The 19,198-nt window shown below is 39.9% G+C and overlaps 1 protein-coding gene across 23 annotated transcripts in view; it reads right to left on the bottom strand.

Moving 5' to 3' along the window:
- celf2 (cugbp, Elav-like family member 2) overlaps positions 1-19,198 on the bottom strand; it is a 198,404-nt gene that overhangs the window by 12,073 nt on the left and 167,133 nt on the right. For 4 of the 23 annotated variants that reach the window (XM_049473836.1, XM_007234989.4, XM_049473817.1 and 1 more), the window contains 4 exons: positions 16,392-16,613; positions 13,174-13,237; positions 6,256-6,390; positions 4,002-4,130 (listed from right to left, as the gene is read on the bottom strand). In XM_049473836.1, coding sequence (XP_049329793.1) covers positions 4,002-4,130; positions 6,256-6,390; positions 13,174-13,237; positions 16,392-16,613 — 550 coding nt within the window. The remainder of the gene's footprint in view (positions 1-4,001; positions 4,131-6,255; positions 6,391-13,173; positions 13,238-16,391; positions 16,614-19,198) is intronic. The other 19 variants (XM_022671581.2, XM_049473818.1, XM_049473821.1 and 16 more) reach the window with 11 other exon arrangements.

Below are 19,198 nucleotides of genomic sequence, written 5' to 3'. Positions count from 1 at the left end.
TTTTGTTTTGCTTTGCACTGAACATTGTTAAATAACTTGCCAAATATTCTCTGCACTTTATAAAACCAGTCTTTTATTATTGCCGTAATAGCAGGAAATTTACAAATATGTTAATATGTTTATCTAATGATTTGAAACAATGCAAAGGCATTCTCATCAAATGACAATTATAATAAAATATATTCTTGTACTTGAATGAACTGTAATAAAAAAAAAAAATATATATATATATATACATATATTGGTTAGGGAGGTTCTATGCATGCTCTCATACTCATACTAGTCTGTGTGCAAACTAAAGCACCTGCGTTCAGAAAAGCAGCAGATGAGCATTGTAGGAGCACTAGTGAAACCCAAACAACTAAAAACAAATAATTTATATTTTAACCCAAGTCTATTTAGATCCAGTATGTAAAGCTATTTGTTCTTTTTACTAAGTACAAGATCTAAGCATGCTCTAATTGTGTGTGTGTGTGTGTGTGTGTGTTTGAGTGTGTGACTGATTCATACATATTTACTGGCTGGCCTTTTGCCTAGACGGCCTACAAACAATAAATGATGAGCGGGACGCTTTGACTGCGGCTTCCTCATTTATTCTGCAATAATTACGATACTGACCTTTAGTATTCAATTAAACTATACAGCCTCTTAAATGAGCAGTGTGTGTGTGAGTGTGTGTGAGAAAGTCATTTGAATGAATGTAAAATGGATGATGTTCTGTTTGAGGGAGCTTGATTTATAAAACCAGATACCTGGCCAAAAGGTCATTTCGGAACGATGGAGACATCAGGATCAGGTCATTCACATACAAATGTATGCGCACACACACTCACACACATATGCACATAAGCAATGTAAATGAGTGTCACACTAGCTACACTCTTTCCCATATATGGCAATGGTTAATTGAATGCCAGATTACACACACACACACCTTAGTCGACCAACAGAGCCAAAGGCCTTTCTCTCATCAGCAGCATAATCTATTTATCTGAAGGACAGCTGCAGACACTCAGTCAGGGCTACAGATATCTGCTCGCTCACTCTGGAGTTTTCTACAGTGTCATACAGTGGCTTTCAAAAGATTCATACCCACTTTTTCACATTTTGTCACCTTACAACCACAAACTTAAATGGATTTTTTTGAGTAAGTAACACAAAGTAGCACATAATTGAAAAGAGTAGGAAAAATTATACATGGTTTTCAACATTTTAATCAAATACAAAACTGAAAAGTGTAACATGCAAAAGTATTCATGCATTGACTCTGAAACCTCTAAATAAAATCGAGTTCAATCAGTTGAGTTATGCAGAACAACTATAAGTCCTGCACTCTACAAACCCTGCCTTTATGGAAGAGTGACAAGAAGAAAACCATCTTAAAAAAATACCACAAGAAGTGCCTTTTGCAATTTGCCAAGCCATGTAGGGGACACAGCAAATATATGGAATGTTTTACTTTTTGGCCTAAATGCGAAGTGTGGCGTAAAAGTAACGCGACTCATCACCATAAACACACCATCCCCACTGTGGGGATGCTTTTCTTCAGCAAGCGCAGGGAGGCTGTTTAGTTGAGAAGGTAGACAGAGCTAAATATAGGGCAATCCTGGAGGAAACCAAGGGGTAAAATTCAAGGGGTATACGTACTTTTGCAAGCCACTGTATGTGTAGGATTAACAGCCACGTGGTGGAAAAATAATTAAGATTTATCCTTACTAACTAGATAATACCAGAGTGCATCTTTCAGCTCATACAGTGAATAGCAGAGCTAACAAACACCACTAACCATACAAACTAGCAAACACAGCATATCACATTTAACCTCCACCGAAACTACAGCAGCAGCAGAAGTCAGAAAGCTAAAAGATTCACATTCATTATATTTTTAGTGCTAGATAAGCAACAGTTTTCAGTTGTGTTTTCGCTTTGAGCTCCACAGTGCAGTTCAGTATAGGAAGCAAATCAAGAACCAGACCTAGAACCTAATAGGACCTGTAGGACATGCAAGCACTGCAGCAAAATATTTTAAATTAGTTCCCTCACACACAAATATATAAAAACTGTCTCACAACAGCGATACAATCAGCGCTACACACAAGTGTACAGAAAGACAGAGCGATGGATTAGCACCAGGTGCGTGAATGTGTGTGTGGAGACGAGGCGAGGAGGAGTTTGCTGCACGTTCACACAAAAATCTCAGATCAAGGAACAAATGCAAATCCACTTCATGAGACCCATTCAGCAGACGGATTCATGAATTGAGAATTGATTCATTTCCTGAAATTGACAAACCAGTGTAAACCAGAAAATACAAAGCACACACGCACACACATCTTGGACAATGAAACTGAAACACCTGGTTTTAGACCACTTTTTAAATGTATTGTTCCGATGGGCAGTTGTGGTGGAAACAGGAGAGTTAAGGTGCACATTGAATTCTGCCGTGATTTTGTGTTTTTTGGATACAATCCGGGGTAGCACCCGAACATCCCTTTCAGACAGCTTCCTCTTGGATGTGGTTCGTTCTTCTTAGTGGTATGCTAACAATATCCTGGATACCGTGGCTCTTGATACATCACAAAGACTTGCTGTCTTGGTCACAGATGCGTCAGCAAGACGTGCACCAACAATTTGTCCTCTTTTGAACTCTGGTATGTCACACATAATGTTGTGTGGATTGTAGAATTTGGAGCAAAACTGTGCTCTTACCCTGCTAATAGAACCTTTACACTCTGCTCTTACTGGTACAATGTGCAATTAATGAAGAGTGGCCACCAGGCTGCTCCAATTTAGCCTTGCAACCTCCCACACTAAAATGACAGGTGTTTCAGTTTCATTGTCCGACCCCTGTATGTATATATATATATATATATATATATATATATATATATATATATATATCTTTTTTTTTTCACAAGAGTGAAAGGTTGTGTTTATAATTTAGAATATTAACAATCTACTGTGATGCCAATTTGTTAGCTAGAATATCTAATGTGTGGGGCAAGGTAAGATTACGATCGTACCTAGTGAAAATGTATAGTATGAAATAATTTAAGCAGTTACTGAATTATTTATAGCAATTAATGTATAATTAATAGTAGTAACTGAATAATAAGACACTACGGAATTATTCATAGTAGTGAATAGTTCATACAAATTAATACATAATGAATAGCAGCTACTAAATATTTCACAGCACTTTTACACAATTTTAGTAGCTGTTACTGAAGGTCTTTAAACTTAAAAATTAGTCCAGGGTTCAAGACTCCTGCAGACACACACACACACAAAACACGCACACACACACACACACACACACACACACACACACACACACACACACACACACACAGCAAACTCCCATCAGACCCAGAGAGATGCCCTTTTTAACTCTAATAATTTGTTAAGCTTAGCTATTATTATTATTATTATTATTTTTTTTTTGCTGCCTTTAGGTGCTCTCAGAATTGTAAGCATGACCTTTGATCTACAAGTTACAAATAAACATCACTTTAAAATGTTGTATAAATACAATTTGGACACATCTGTAGACATCTGTTAAGGTTTGTGAAGACATACGTTAAGGTTGGTGTAGTATAGTGTGTAATCTCTGTGACAAGCACACAATTCTCTAGAAGGATGAGCAAGATGTCTAACTTCCTCCTCCTGGATAAAAACATCAGATAAATGCTGTAAAAGATATGTATCATATTTTACAATTCTAAAGTTTGACACTATGCACTAAACTGAATTCATTACTAAGTAAGATAATTAAATATCTAACATCAAACTAGGTCATCTAGGTCAGGTTATTTGCTTTGTGTATATTGAAAAAAAAAAATATGTTAAAAATAGGTCAGTTACGATTTCGCAAGTGGGAAATATCTGATGTGCAGCTAAAGGCAGCATGAGTGAGTGTCTCTCTGGGTGTCACACAGTGGGCATATGTAGGCAGGCGTACTGGAGTGGAATGGGTGAGGCGGATGCAGGGCTATACTCACTGTTGACGCTACCTGCTAGTGCATTAATGTTGTTGAGCCCGACAGTGGCCCCAGCCAGCCCCTGCAGAGTTCCCAAAGAACCCAGAGAACTCATAGCTCCTGCACTGGAGTTTGCAGTGGAACCTGCTGCTGGGAGAAAGAGGGAAGAAAAGAGAGAGAGAGAGAGAAAGAGATGCAGAGTAAAAGGGACAGAGAGAGTGTGATAGAAGGGAATAGGGGACAGAGAAAAAAACATGAGAGATGGGAATAGTGTATTATAATGCACAGAAAAAATAAACGGTTCACATCTTTAATATCTCAAATACATGTAGTGCTCTCTCTCTCTCTCTCTCTCTCTCTCTTTCGCTCTCTTTCTCTCTTTCACACACACACACACACTCTTGTACAAACACACAAATGCAGGGCTACAGTGCAGGGTGAGGAGGGAAAAGATGATAAAAGACAGTCAGCACCTGGCAAGTGTTTACAGTACAAACTTAAAGGCCAAAAGTGTGGAAGCAGACAGAACTTTTGTTTATTTGTATTTATTTATATGTTAACCAATTAAAATTACATTTATATGTCCGAATCTATTCTAATGATTGCATTCACCTACTTTAGGTTGCATTCATTGCTGACACAGTTGTGCAAATGCAAAACACGCACACACACAAACAGCTTGTCTAGTCCCTGTAGAGAAGTACTGTTAATAAAGTAGAACCTTCTGTAACAGATAAATGTGAAACCATTAGCACAGTGCCTGATGCTGGTGTGGGCTAGAGGGATATAAAGCCCCCCACATTGAGATGAGGAGCAGTGGAACTGTGTTCTCTGGAAAAATGGTGCTCCATCCAGTACTTCTGGGATAAGTTGGGAAGTTAAGGACAAGGTGGGTGGTGATCATCCAACATCTGGAGCTCACCAATGCACACTTTTGCTAAATGCAAACTGTTGCAGAATGTTCCAAGGCTTTGCAGTACTGTTCTCCTCCTCTAGCAAATTCTATGAAAGAAGCCATTCTCCTGCTCTGTTTTGATATCAGTTAATCAAGCCTTCTGGACCCTCTGAATAGGGAATCATGTGGATTCAGTTAGAGCTGCAATAAAAGCTCTGCAGGAGCTAAACTCATTAACAATCACTTACGGCACATGCTGTTACTGCAACTAATCTGTTTCTTCTATGTTTTGTGGGCTACATCTGCTGTAAACATCTACTCGCCTCTAACACTGATCCTGCAGTGATCTTGAGAGTGGGATTTCCTGGATTAAAAACACCAAAGGAAACCCTGTTTCTGATTATGTATCATTAAGGTAGGAGGGACTATGTGTTTTGGGGATTTTTTTTTTAGTTTTATTTTCAAAATATAACTGTACTAACTGTACTTATGTTGATTTTTCTTACAGCCCTATAAATAGTCATATATTTTTACAATATATAATATGTTTTTTTTTTAAGTATAGAATGTCCCTAGCTTAGGGATTTAGGTTTAGAGTGCACAAGGTCAGCAATGCAAGAAAGAGGTAAATTCCTTCTTAAAGTGCCCAATAGTGGCAGCCTACTGGACCCAGTTATTGTACCCACAAACCTATGATCAGTAATCCATTATGCTGGTAGTGCTGCTTCCAACTTTTAACCTGTAGAAGTCATGCTTCATCCCATTTCTTACTTACTGACAGGGGGGAGGGAGAGTAAAGCAAAGAATGAGTGATAAAATGATACAGATGGACAGAGAGAGGTGTGAGAGTATTAGCGATACGGTGCTGCACCCAGTGTATGACCTTCCAACCTGGAAACAGAATTCCTTAACAAAAAGTTCCACTCTTTTTCAATGGATGACGACTGCCATTGGAACATCGCAATAGCTGCAAAATCTAAACCATCAAACACCTAATAGCACACAGTCCATAGCATGAGGATGGCCATCAACTCGGAGGTGCTACAATGGACCCCAGAACAAACACACACACACACACATATACACACACACACACATACATAGATAGCCAAGACTCTATGATATAAGCTTATAAATAAAGCTTTGATAGAAGACTAGACACGGACAAGGAGAATGACCACTGAATGGAGGGAAAACACAATGTCTCGGTGGCTGCCATGATGATGATTTTGGTGTTGATTAGCATTCTAATTCTAGTGTTCTATGAGTATTCTAGTAGTACATTTTTATGTGAGCACTAAAGGGTATGGTGATGGAGGTGGTGGAGGTGAGGTTGATGTTAATGGCAATGAAGGCTCTGGCTGGGCGGCCGCTGGTTACCTGGGCTGGCCAGGGCTCCCAGGGACCCTGTGCTGGAGGTCAGGGCGCTAGCGGTGGAAGGGCTGGCAGAGCTTTGCGCTGCAGCTGCAGCTGCTGCTAGAGTGGCCAGATTCTGTAACTGCAGAGCATTCATACCTGAAGAAAGAGAGAGGGTCAGTGTGTGTGTGTGTGTGTGTGTGTGTGAGAAATTCGGCCATGAATGCAAATGAACACTAAAAAAACATAGCCGTAGGTGTAGGGAGTGTACAAGAAGTGTGTACAACTGCAAGTGTTTATATGTTTTTTTTTATTAATGTGTCTGATTGTTTGTGTGTTTGATTGTGTGTGAGTTCCACGCACACCCTGCTCTACTGCACTCTCAAAGGGAAGAGAAAGTGTGAGGGATCAAACAGGAGAATGCACAGAATGTGTCGTATATACACTCTCAATGTATATACTTTCAACTATGAGTTAACACACGATTAACACACACACACACACACACACACACACAAGCACACAGTAGACACACACAAAACTGTACTAGATGTGCAATTTCTGAGTTGTTAGTCACATAACCGCTGCAATTTCCAAATGATAGCATCACCTCCAGTCAAAAGCAATGGGATAGGCTTTAAATTAGAGCTGGTGGTTTTCCTTGAGGCAGTAATCAAAGGTGCTGTATTTATGCAGCGCAGTGGCTGTAGAAAAGATGGACGCCATGGTTTTATTTCTTTTCATTTTACAGAAAGGAAGACAGAATTGTCCACCATGTTGGCAAATTTACAACCACAGTCTGCACTGTAAAAATCAGAGGCATAAACAGACTCTCCTATTAATGGTAGACTGCCCCACTTCTCCATACCAAACATGTCTCAGACTGCCTTCATTGAGTTTACATTGAGCACAGCCTAGAGGGCCACTGGGATGCCACAGGGATTTCACTGGGATGCCCAATTTGTCCAGTAGATGTAATATCCTAACAGTAAAAATACAGTTATTAACTCAGCTTCTCCATGAATTGAATCACTTAATTCGTTTCTGTAGCCCCGCCTTCGATATAGCAAATAAAGAGATTAAAATCTTTGATAATATTAGCAAAAAAAAAGAACTGCGTACTCCAACCAGTCAGAAGAGGCACTTAACCCCTTGGTTTCATCACTTAAAAGCTGTCCATGTTGTTTTGTCCATGTTTTCTACAGTCACCGATGCTGTCAATCAGGCTTGCCTCAGTTTGACAGTGAAATGCAGATGCATTCAGGCGCCTGTTTTCGAACTGTTTGTGGTTGGGACTTGTTGAGGGTGACCGCACATTTCAAAGCTCAGGGCCTGCCAAAAAGAATCTGGACTAATACCAAAGACAGGGACACAAAAATGACCTGCATTCGTCCTTGACAGCGGGAGAGCTTTTTCCTTTTTCTAACAGCTCAAACATTCATGCCAACATAGGAAAGGATAGACTGACTTTGCTGTAACAAACATCCAAGGATTGTAACACATCATTATGCATAAGGTTTTATTTATCTTATTCAAATAATTTATGCCAAATAGAGCTGCTGATAGTCGTCACTGTGTGTGGTTATCCACTATAGCAGTGAGGATATGTGTATAAACTACACCAATACTGCTTTACTCACACACTATGTCTGTTTCACTGCAGTATGGAAAATGGACCCAGTGATATCTAGAAAACATTGGGGATGTGGATAAAAACTGACCAGTTATAATGAGGAAGAGTTGCCTGCATAAACTGTGCTTCTGATTCAGGCAGATGTGCAAATGTGCTTGTCTAGTCCCTGTGAATAAACATAAATGTATGCCATGTGTAGGCTAGATGGGTTAAAGCCACGTTGAGCTGTGGAGCAGTGGAACTGTGTTCTCTGGAACAATGGAACTCTATCTAGGGAAGGATGTGGGGAGTTAGGGATGAGGAAGAAGTGGGCACTGTCCCAAAGCTTGACCCCACTAATGCACTCTTGTTACTAAGTGCAATCTAATTCTCACAAAAATACTTCAAAATCTAGAAGAACGTCTTCCCTTTACATCAGAGCCAGTTACTCCAACCAAAGCAGGACAAACTATTTTTCATACCCTTGATTTCAGAAGAATAGACAATGGATAAGCCAGTGTCTCAAAAGTTTTGTAAGTAACATCTGAAAAACATTGTCCCTGTGGATAGACACAGTACAGTGATGAATGGGGTAGAGGGTGGCATACTGCTGCAGTGGCTGGGCAACAATCTGTAACTGCACCTACTGTACACCCACTGTTCAAAGTGGACTAAACATTTAATCATAGGATATTTATAAAATATTTATTCTTCAGAATTAAGTGAACTATAGGCAAACAACACATTTATTTAAAGTTAACTGAGCCAAACGGAGTGAAGAACACGTGGTGTGAGATGGTGCTCTTTCAGAAACTGAAGGAATAAGAGTTTCCAAAAAGAGAGAGAAGCAGCAGGAAAACAGGGGACTATGGAGCACTGTCTAAATGCTTTTGTGCTTCTGAGCAGAAGAGGAATCTAAGCCAGAAGAGGGTGTTTGCTGTGTGTGTGTGTGTGTGTGTGTGTGTGTGTGTGTGTTTAAAAATGCCTGCTGATTAGCTGGCACACAGCTAGATCTCTGGTCAAGGAGTGCACTTGCGCAAGTGCTGGACTGGATTGTGTGTTTGTTACAGAAAGAAAAAGAGAAAAGCAAAGAAAAAGAAGGTGGACGAGTGAGGATATGTGCGAGTATGAGAGAGAGAGAGCAAGGAAAAGGGAGCAGACAGTAAGAGTGAGCGAGTGTGAAAAATAAAAAAAAGAGCTGGAGAAAAAGAGAGAGTGAATGTGAGAAGGAGAGCGAGAGTGGGCGAGAGAGAAGAAGAGCGAGAAAGTGAGAAAACGAGAGTGTTTGTCAGAGGGGGTCAATGGAGAAAGTGACTGGCTCTTAACGCAGTGCTCAGTGTGTGTTATTGAAACTCCTTATGGCTTATAACGTTCAGTGTGTGTTACTGAAGCTCCTTATGGCTCGTAGCTCCGCCCACAACAGATGTCAGCTGCACACAGCACCTGCCAATCAAGGCTCGTTGCCAGGCGACAGATGGAAGGGCCCAAAGATTTTCACAATTCGACTGAGAGAAAGAGCTGAAATCTCAGTGAGCTCGCAGACTCCCGCCGGTTTACAATTCATCATGAGGGAAGATACACACACACACACACACACACTCCCACACATATACACACACACACATAGGTACACGCAGATACACACTCACACTGTTTTTATAATCATACCCATTTGGGCTGAAAAGAACATCCACTAAAAATGATGATTATGCCTAATTATTATGTTTATAGGAACAAGACTGGTTTTCATGAGGTGTCTGACTGGAGTTTGTGTGTGTGTATGTTTATAATAATAGTCAAATAAAACCATGAAGTTAAAAAAAAAAAGTAACAAAGCACTGGCAAAAATGAACTAGTGAAACTTTTTTCATTTATAATGCAGGCAAACATTGTAGATACATTGTATGCTTGAATGTTCTGGACATTCCTTGCAATAAATGCATTAAGCTACATTAAAGGAGAACTGCGATGTGAAATTGACTTGTTGGATGTTTTAAAACATGATAAAGAGTATTATAATCTTTGTTAAGTAGCCCACTTTCATTCTACCACAGCATTCTGAGATCCAGCAATTTTGTGAAGTTTCTCCAAACAGGCTAGAATGGGTTTTAACGGGGCACATTTTGCCCCTGCAGATAAATAGCATTATATCGTTATCCAGGCTCAAAATAGCTTCACAACTCCTTGGCAGAATCCGGAGAACCCCGACATTTAAAACGCGGCATTAAGAAGTTGCCAGCTGAAGCTACAGTCCGAGTACAACGATTATATACAGAGAAGCAACATGACGAAACACAATAATAGTAAACGGCTTTTCTAGAATGATTAAAATTGTAGAAATTAAAAAAGTTAAGCACTTAAATAGGTGACTGAATGTCAGATTTGGATAGTGTAAGTCTTCAATACATCACTTCTGGGTTTCAGACGTTGTTTTTGGGCTACAGCTCCATTTTCAGGACAAATTCCTCCATTTAAAGTGGTTTCACACGAGGCTGTTGTTTTAGAAGAAAAAAAAAAACAGCAAAAAAAGCACAAACTGGATTTGACAGTTATGGTAATCTCACCAAATTAGAGGCGAATCTCTTTCATCCTGCAATGTGGCAGCTGGTGCTGCTGTTGGCTTACTGTGTACCTCTGTCATGAGAGTGTGTGTGTGTGTGTTTCAGAAACACACTGGTGAACTTAGGCAGGAGCTTTGAGAACTCCTTAATGGTAAACAAAACCAGCGGCACGCTCCTCGTACCCAGCACAGTTGCTAATTAAAGAGGAGAGACGGAATCTTCTCCTCCGTTCGAGGGGGGAAAGCATCTTGGAGGTGAAAAAAAAATCATCCCACGCTATAAGCGCGGTTTTCCGTTATTATCCCCCTTTTTCTTCCTTTCATCCGCAGCAGTGACAATGATAATTGAGCAGCTGCTCCGAATATTCGCTGTGTAAAGCCCAGACAGCTCGATAAACAGACCACAATTAAGTCCTGCCAAACATCACACACACACACACACTCACACACACACAAGAAAGAGTGTGAGAAAAGGAGAGAGTGTGAGAGAAATGAGAGAGACGTAGAAATATAAACATAGAAACACAGTGATTGAGAGGGAGGGAGTGAGAGAGGAGAGAGAGAGGTAAAGGTTGTTGAAGGAGAAAAGGAAAGTAAGGCAACCAAACTTTCTGTGGAAACACAACATGAAGGAATACACTCTCAAACGTCTGACACACACACACACACACACGTGCAATCTCTCACACCTGTCAGTCTGCTTGTATAACAGAAAGATCAACACTGTCTGAACATCAGCGACACATGCAGCACTTTGTTCCTCCTCCATTCTCTCTGTCCTTCACTGACTGGTGAGACTTCACACACGCTTCAGAAAAAGCCTTGGCTGGACCACCAAACCGCCACCAAGAGCTTTGGGAGAAGATAACAGCGCTAACAGGGTAGCAGCGCTAACTGTAAAGTCTCCACGGGGGCATTGGCACATCCACAGCTATCGCGCATCCTTTTAAATATCCCCTGGACAGATGGCGCATGGGGGAAGTGTGTTAGAAGCACAAAAACACTTGATTTCATCAAGTAAAACTAATAATTGTAGAGGCGTGTCTAGGTGGGATTGGCTGTGGTCTGCAAAGGTTGGACACATTCATATCAAGCACACAATATACTGAGAAAATTCCCACAAAGTCTCCTCAGGGGTGGGTTTTAGGTGTATATCTGCGTACATTGGTGCTTTTTCATGGCGTGCTACCTTTACTACTCAACTCTACTCTACTCAGTTGTACAAATGTTTTGGCATCTGGTTTGTTCTCCTCTACCCTAGCTCCTCCCTGAAATATATCTTAAACATTCACAAAATATTATTTTATATAATCTTCACTGCTGCTAAAGGCGTTGTGTTCTAGATTCTTGAATTGTGGCTCTGGCCAGTCAGCAAGCTTGAACCTGCCATTTTTTAGTCCTTGCTCAGTTCGCTTAAGCAAATACTGAAATGGCACCAGTTCCAAGGTTCCAATTTGCCTAATTTAAAAGCAGAAAAGCTTTTAAGTAGTTAAGGCACCATATAATCACAGTCACACCAGAACCCTTTACACTGCTCATTCATAGTTTAAGAGTATAAAAATATTGGTTCATGTATTGGTTCCTGCTTTTGTTGGAGCATCTGTCTCCAGTGTCCAAAGAAGACTTTTTTACTAGACTTTTCTGAACATTTCTGTGAGGATCTGATTGCATTCTGTGACAACAGCATTGTAAGTGAGGTTGGGATGTTGGATAATCACCACTCCGCCTCATCCCTAACTAATCTCAACTCATCCCATCTAGTAATCAAGTATTAGATGGAGCTCCATTATACCAAATAACACAGTTTCACTGCTTCACAGATCAATGCTGGGGGGTGGGGGGTGGTTTACTCTGTTCTAGTCCTTTTAGGCTGGCATTAGGCACGATGCCAAAAGGTTCATATTTATCCTCTGCATCAGGGTACTATTCTGTTGGCAGTACTTTTCATAAAGTACTTGAATGCATTTATTAGAAGGGGTGTCCAAAAACATTTTGACAATTGTGCATCTTTGCCATTTCTATGAATAAAAATTATAATAAATGAACCGATAAAAAAGTTCCAGAATGGTTTAGAATTAATAAAAATTACAACAACTTCTATTGACAGTTTTTTCTTGTGTGTTGATGATTTTTGAAATATGTAAGCCTATATAATGTATGTATATAGTGCTACACTAATGTTCTACACAGTTGTGTTTTAAAACTCTTGATACTAAGGCTAAAAGTGAAAGCATAGATCTGGCTGATTGAGGCTTGTTGAGACTAGAGGCCGCCTGTTCTGTCAGACAGAATCCAGGGCACGGCGAACATAGCACAGATCACATCCTCTAGGTGTGATGGTTAGTTTTAGAGCATTTGCAAGCTGAGTGAAAGAAAATCTGAAGACTGTTGAATGCCAGAAGTAGTTCAAGTGTCCTTGAGCATGTTTACAAAGCATGTATCAAAAAACATTGAGAATAAAATAAATCCATCCTCATATTCAGATATTTGATTCTAAATTCTTCCTTTCACTCACACAAATGTGGGTGCACAAATATCTACGCACACAAACACACACACACACACCAACCACAAAGATTCTGTAGATTAAATAAGCTGGGCTCTCTGACTCCCACTATTCCAAGTACAGGAGAAGAAGTTCACACTAGAGGTTAAAATGGGCCAGAACCGGAATGGTTTAGTAATGGGAGTTTAGTAGAAAGGTTAAAATGGCTTCATTAGGGTAAAACTGGGGCGGCTGGGTAAAGGGGTCAAACTGAGGTCAGCTTACCTGCCATCTGCTGGATGCCACTGAATGCTCCCAGGTTACTGGAGGAGGTCGCCTGCTGTAGCAACTAGAGGAGAGAGAGAGGAGAAAGAGTGGTAGAGAGAGAGTGTAAAGAAACAGCGCTATGGTCCAAACAGTATGTACAGTACTGGGGTTCTCCAACTAAGAACATGCAGAACTACAGCCCTGCATATTTACAAGATTATTTTTTTTAGATATGGCCATTTGATCTTCATGTGAACAATATTGAGAGATAGAGATACGTAACTAAACACAGACAACTGAAGAAACATAAATTATAAAATGTAGATTTTATTCAACATTAGATCCAACACCAGATCCAGACAACTCTCTGATTCTTTAAAGTCTTGGAAGGGGTTTAAACAGATCGAAGGACTATTAGAAATCAGCTGTGTCTGGCTCCTCATTAAAATTGTTATTGAAAATTAAAATTGACATTGTGCTTTATACTGATATGACCTTATTCCATTTTGCTAATCAAGATTTTACCTATTGTGTTTACTTAGCATTGTGACCTATTTTTATTTGTTCAGGATATTTAAACATTTTCATATTCTAGTTGTTGTTGATGTCTTAAACATTCATTGATCTTTAAAATTATACAATTGTGCTATTATCAGTGGCATAATATTTATTTCTAAAATGACAATAATATTGTGTATTACAATTACTGAGAGCAAATGAAGAACATAAAAAAAATGATAAGTTCACCCACGAGCAAAGATAAGTAAATATATTCATGAGACAGTTACTTACAATCTATTTAAAATTGTTTAAATGAAGATCACATGTCCACATTGTCATGGGATGTCCTAATTTTTCACATCACTGTGCTTTGGCACGCGATTTGCACATTTCATGGGTTCACTAAATTGTTTTCTTCATCAAACAAGTTCTTTAGGCTCTAATTGATAAATCACCAACAGATCTGGTGTGTAAGAGCACCTAACACAATGCTATGCAGTGCTGCAGTCCATCACAGTTCAGGTTTGAGAGCCCTGGTTTAAAGAAATGCAGAGTTGGTGTATAAGGAGAAGGTTTGAAGGAATCTAATAAATGAGGATGAGGTACTATGATGTGCTCTAATGTGAAATCTTCTATAGGAACACTGTAGGACAGTCTGTCAACCACAGAGACACACAGCACTTGTCAGGAGCTAGATTTACTTTTTTCTTCTCTTTAGATATGGACAGAAGTATTGTGGTAGTGTAGGGATACATTACACACCATCCCATTCAGAATCCATTGGAATTAGTATGGACTTGGTCCTGTTTTACAGCTTCAACTCTTTTGGGAAGGCTTTTAAGAAGAGTTGAAGTGTGTTTATTAGACATTTTGTCCATTCATCCAGGAGAAATTTTGTGAGGCCAGACAGTGATGTTGGATGAGGTTGCAGGCCAGTTAAGTTCTTTCACACCACACACTCCCAACCATGTGTTTATGGAGCTTAAATTATGCATTCTCCTGGCATTCACCTAATGCAGGTTCATCCATCCCCCCAAAAAAAAGCATGATTCATCACTCCATATATATTTTTTTTCCAGTGTCAATGTGCTTTATACTACTCCATCTGATGACTGGAATTGTTATTGTTGATGTAAAACTTGCATGCTGCTGTTCGGCTGAGAAACTCCATGTCATGAAGCTTCAGGCACATAGATTTTGTGCTGATGGTAATGCCACAGGAGGTTTGGAACTTTGTAATTATTGAGTCAGCAGAGCCACTTGCAGCTGATGGTGGAATATCTGGGAGTCCACAAATCTCACCAGACTTGTTGCAGTGGTGCCATCCTATTATAGTACCACACTGGAGTTCAGTGAGCTCTTTACAACCACCAATTATTTCACTAATATTTGTCATTAGCATAATTAAAATCTATGTAAAATACCTGAATTTAGTGATTACAATGAGTGCCCCAATACTTTGTCCATATAGTGTATATATTGTATTGGCAATTGTCTCTCAGATTGGCTGCTAAAAACTATCATGCCCATTATTTCCCTTCACTGTGTGTTTCTGCACTTTACAGAGTGTGAAAAGTGCTGGGTATAGCAGAGTGGTTTTTATGGGGCTCTAGCAGAGCAAAGTGGTCACTAGGGACGCTACACTGAAGGTTTAAGATGAAAATAAGAAATGCCCACAGATTTCTAACAGGCTCACTAGTGCTAAGACGGAGGGAGGAGGGGAAGGAAGGAGAGAGGAGCCAAATAGATGTGGAGGTGGTTGCTGTAGGCCTGTCTCAGTACGTTCCAATACTCTTGCTTTTGCTTCTCTTGTTCTCTCAAATGAGAATTTAACAGCAATATTGTAAAGAGCAAAAGGGGAAACAGACGGCCTAATCTGTTTTGTTAACAGACTGTGGTGTGGGCGGGGCCTAAGCTAAAGGAGGCGGAGAAGGAAGCTGGTTCAGTTTGCAAGGGGAAAGCTTTGAAAAAGATGAAATAGTATGATGTGATCTAAAGTGAAATTATCAGACAGGACAGTCTCTACTGACTATGACCTCTTTAACACTGCAGGGCCAAATGGTTTTCTTGTTTTTTGTTTCCCATTTACACAACTGCTTAATCAGGACAAGGAAGTGCACAGAACACAGCAAAATGTAAATCTGTGCTTTTTTATTGTACATGCCAGCCTTGTCCCACATTACTACTGGTGTCGTCCAACATCTCTGTTGGACACCATGTTCATGTAGAAAATCCATCAAAACAGTTACCCTCCATGCTTAGAACTATTTGGCCCTGCAGTGGAAACCGTCTTTAATCTGGTGTTGCTGAGGTGATGCCTTCACTAAGATTTCAACCATGTATGCTTTTGAGAGATTTCTTGATATTACCCTTGAGGGTTGTAGTAATTATGTTCTAATTTTTTTCCCGAAAATATTATTTTAACAAACATGAAACTATTTTAGTTTACAATGCTATACTCTAGCTCTTTGGAAGCAACAACTCTAAGGGGAAAAATCCTCAAAAACACACTGTGAAGACACCCCGAGCAACACACACTGAGATATAAAAATTACTTGGGGAAAGATTGTTTGTTCTAACAAAAAGAAGACACAAAGAAAGAGCAAAAGGGAAATGTGTGAAACGACTGAGCTTTTTCGCTAAGAGATTGTGGGCAGTGGACGGGGTTCTAAGCCAAAAGAGACGGTGTAGGGGCGGGGTTTAGGAGGAGTTTGGGGGCGGAGACAGTGACTGACTGCGGCGGCGGCGTTGGCTGCGCTGCTGGTGGCCGTGGTTGCGTGGGTGTGGCCTCTTACTGCCAGATACTGCGGGGTTAAGCCGGTCAGGCCGGTCAGGCTCCCCCAAGCGGAGGCGCTGTTGAGCTGCTGCATCTGCTGAGCCAACTGCTGCTGCAGCCTTCGCTGCTCTTTATCCTTCTGAGTGTCAGCAAACTTCACCACCATGGGGGAGGAACAGCCCTGCAGAGAGAAAGAGAGAGAGAGATAGAGAAAATGAGATAAAAAAAGGAATGGAGACAGGGGGTTAATATATATAGGAAAGGAAGTGTGGTGGACAGAGAATAAGAGTGAACAAAACAACAGAACAAACGAAAAATAACAACAAGGAAAAGAAGGGGGAGAAAAAGTGAGGGTGAAAGGAGGACAGATAGGGAAAAAAGAAGGAGAGGAGATAATGAGATTAAAGACAAAATGAAAGAGAGAATGGAGGAAAGAGGAGAAATAGAAATGAGGAAAGAAGAGATAAAAAGATGAGGGATTAATCAGTAATTGAAGGAAAAAGAAGAGGGGAAAGACAGAAGAAACACAAAAAAAGAATGAAAGAAGGGAAGAGTGAGAGACAATAAAAAGATAAAGAATGAAAGGAGGAAATAGGGATAAATGAGAAAAAAGAGAGGGATAGGAAAGTGAATGTGAAGGGAGAAAAGAGAGAGAAAGAGAAGGGGGGATGAGAGGTCCAGAGAGAGAACTAAGTACAATCCAGCATTTACCAAAAGTCATAATACTATTACAGCTGTTGAAATACACACTGCTGCACACACATACTCACACACACACACACACACACACAGGGGTGCATGGTGAATGGAGAGTGTGTGTGTATTGTGTGGTTTGGGTTGAGATGGTGATATTATTTCCCTAGAAAGCGATTTCCTGCTTTATAAAGCTATTTCATCATGTGTTTGAGTGAGACACACACACACACAGCCTACACTGCACTCCAAAGACCCACTGAATCTCTGCTAATCTCTCTCTCTCTTTCTCCGTCTCTTACACACACACACATACACACACACACACACACCTCAGAGGGCAGCCAATATAGCCTAAAGCCCTGAGGCTCTGCACAGAGAGCACATAATGAGTATAACCGTGTGTGTGTGTGTGTGTCTGTGTGGGATTTGTATGAATTCTGTGTAAGAACATGGTATCTCTGTCTTACCCCCCTATTACACACACATACAGTGAGGAAGGTGTGTTAAAGACATGATCTGAGAACAGAGAAGCAGCTAGTGTAACAGAACCACACATATTGATATCAAAGCCCTTCCGCAGGCTACACCAACCAGCACTGAGTGCACACATAGAGAGAGAGAGATGAACAATGGTGTGCATGGCAGGGTTGCAAGCTGAAAGCCACTGCTCCCCAAAAAGTACATTGCTATTGGGAAAAGGTTTTGTTGACAGATGAGACCAAAAATAAAAAAAAATGATTTAAATAAAAAGAGTTAAACACTGCCTTTCATCATAAGAGCGTTATCACATCTGTAAAACATGGTGGTGGTAGTATCATAGTTTGGGCCTGTTTTGCTGCTTCTGAACTAGGATGGCTTGCGTTTATTGATGGAACAAAGAATTCTGAATTATATCTGACAATTGTAAAGAAAAATGTCAAGAGAACTGTCTATATACTTAATCCGAGGGGAAGGTGGGTCATGCAGCAAGACAATGACCCTAAGTACGCAAGTCATTCTACCAAAGAAAAGTTCAAGAAGAATAAAGTCAATGTTTTGTATTGGCTTTAGAGACCGACCGATATGGGTTTTTCTAAGGCCGATTCCGATACCGATCATTAGTGGTCAGAGTCAGCCGATGGCCGATGTGACCTGCCGATTTTTAGGGCCGATATGCTATCGTATTATATTTATTTGGCATGCTTAAAATCATACTAGTAAGAGGAGGAACAACAGTTGTAAACTTCACACAATTTATTGAAAATAAGGTTAGCATTTTATAGTGACTTTAATGTTACTATATCACTATATGTTAATAAAAAAAATATTAATTTTATTTAGATTGTATTATCCATAACATTTTATTTTATTCATTATATAACATATGTTCTATATACACTATATATTCATGTTTATAGTAGAAATATTATGTTGGCTATTATATAAAATGTACTGTAGGGGCCTACTAATTAACAAATGTATGACTTGTTGCAGTCTGTTAGTCTATTAATTATTCATTTTAATATGTTTAACAGAGTGCAAGAAGACTTCCATAATGTGACAACTTTAGATAGTTACTCCAAAACGGCAAAGCTCATTTCTTCTTCAACTCCATGCAGTTGAAAACGAATGGACATGGGAGGACAATGTTATAAAATGTTCACATTAGGGCTGCAGCTATTATTTTACAAAAATGGGTGACGTTTAAATTAAGAATAAAATTATAAATAATGCAAAAACAGACAGGTTCTGTAATTTAAATATAGCTTTATCTGTTTTTTTTTCTTCTTCAAATGAGCTCCTTAGCCAGAGAAACGCGTCTCATCAGCTGTACTGGAGGTTCGGTGCGTGAGCGGAAAATGAGTTGAGAAAGCTGAAGAGCGCGGACTTTATAGGTTCAGGATAAAATGAGCTTTTATCAGAAAAGTCTGGAGGGGGTTCTAAAGTAGAACCCGACAAAACAGAAAATTCTGCTCATCGTTTCATTTAATATCTAACAGCGCAAACCGCTTTAAACGGGTGAGTTTTACAGCAGAACAGCAGGAGGCGGCATGATTTAATGTCTGTTTGTAGTGAAGGGAAAAGAGATGT

Source organism: Astyanax mexicanus, chromosome 2 (genome assembly GCF_023375975.1).
Source record: "Astyanax mexicanus isolate ESR-SI-001 chromosome 2, AstMex3_surface, whole genome shotgun sequence".
Taxonomy (NCBI): domain Eukaryota; kingdom Metazoa; phylum Chordata; class Actinopteri; order Characiformes; family Acestrorhamphidae; genus Astyanax; species Astyanax mexicanus.
This window is presented reverse-complemented; position numbering and strand designations above follow the sequence as displayed.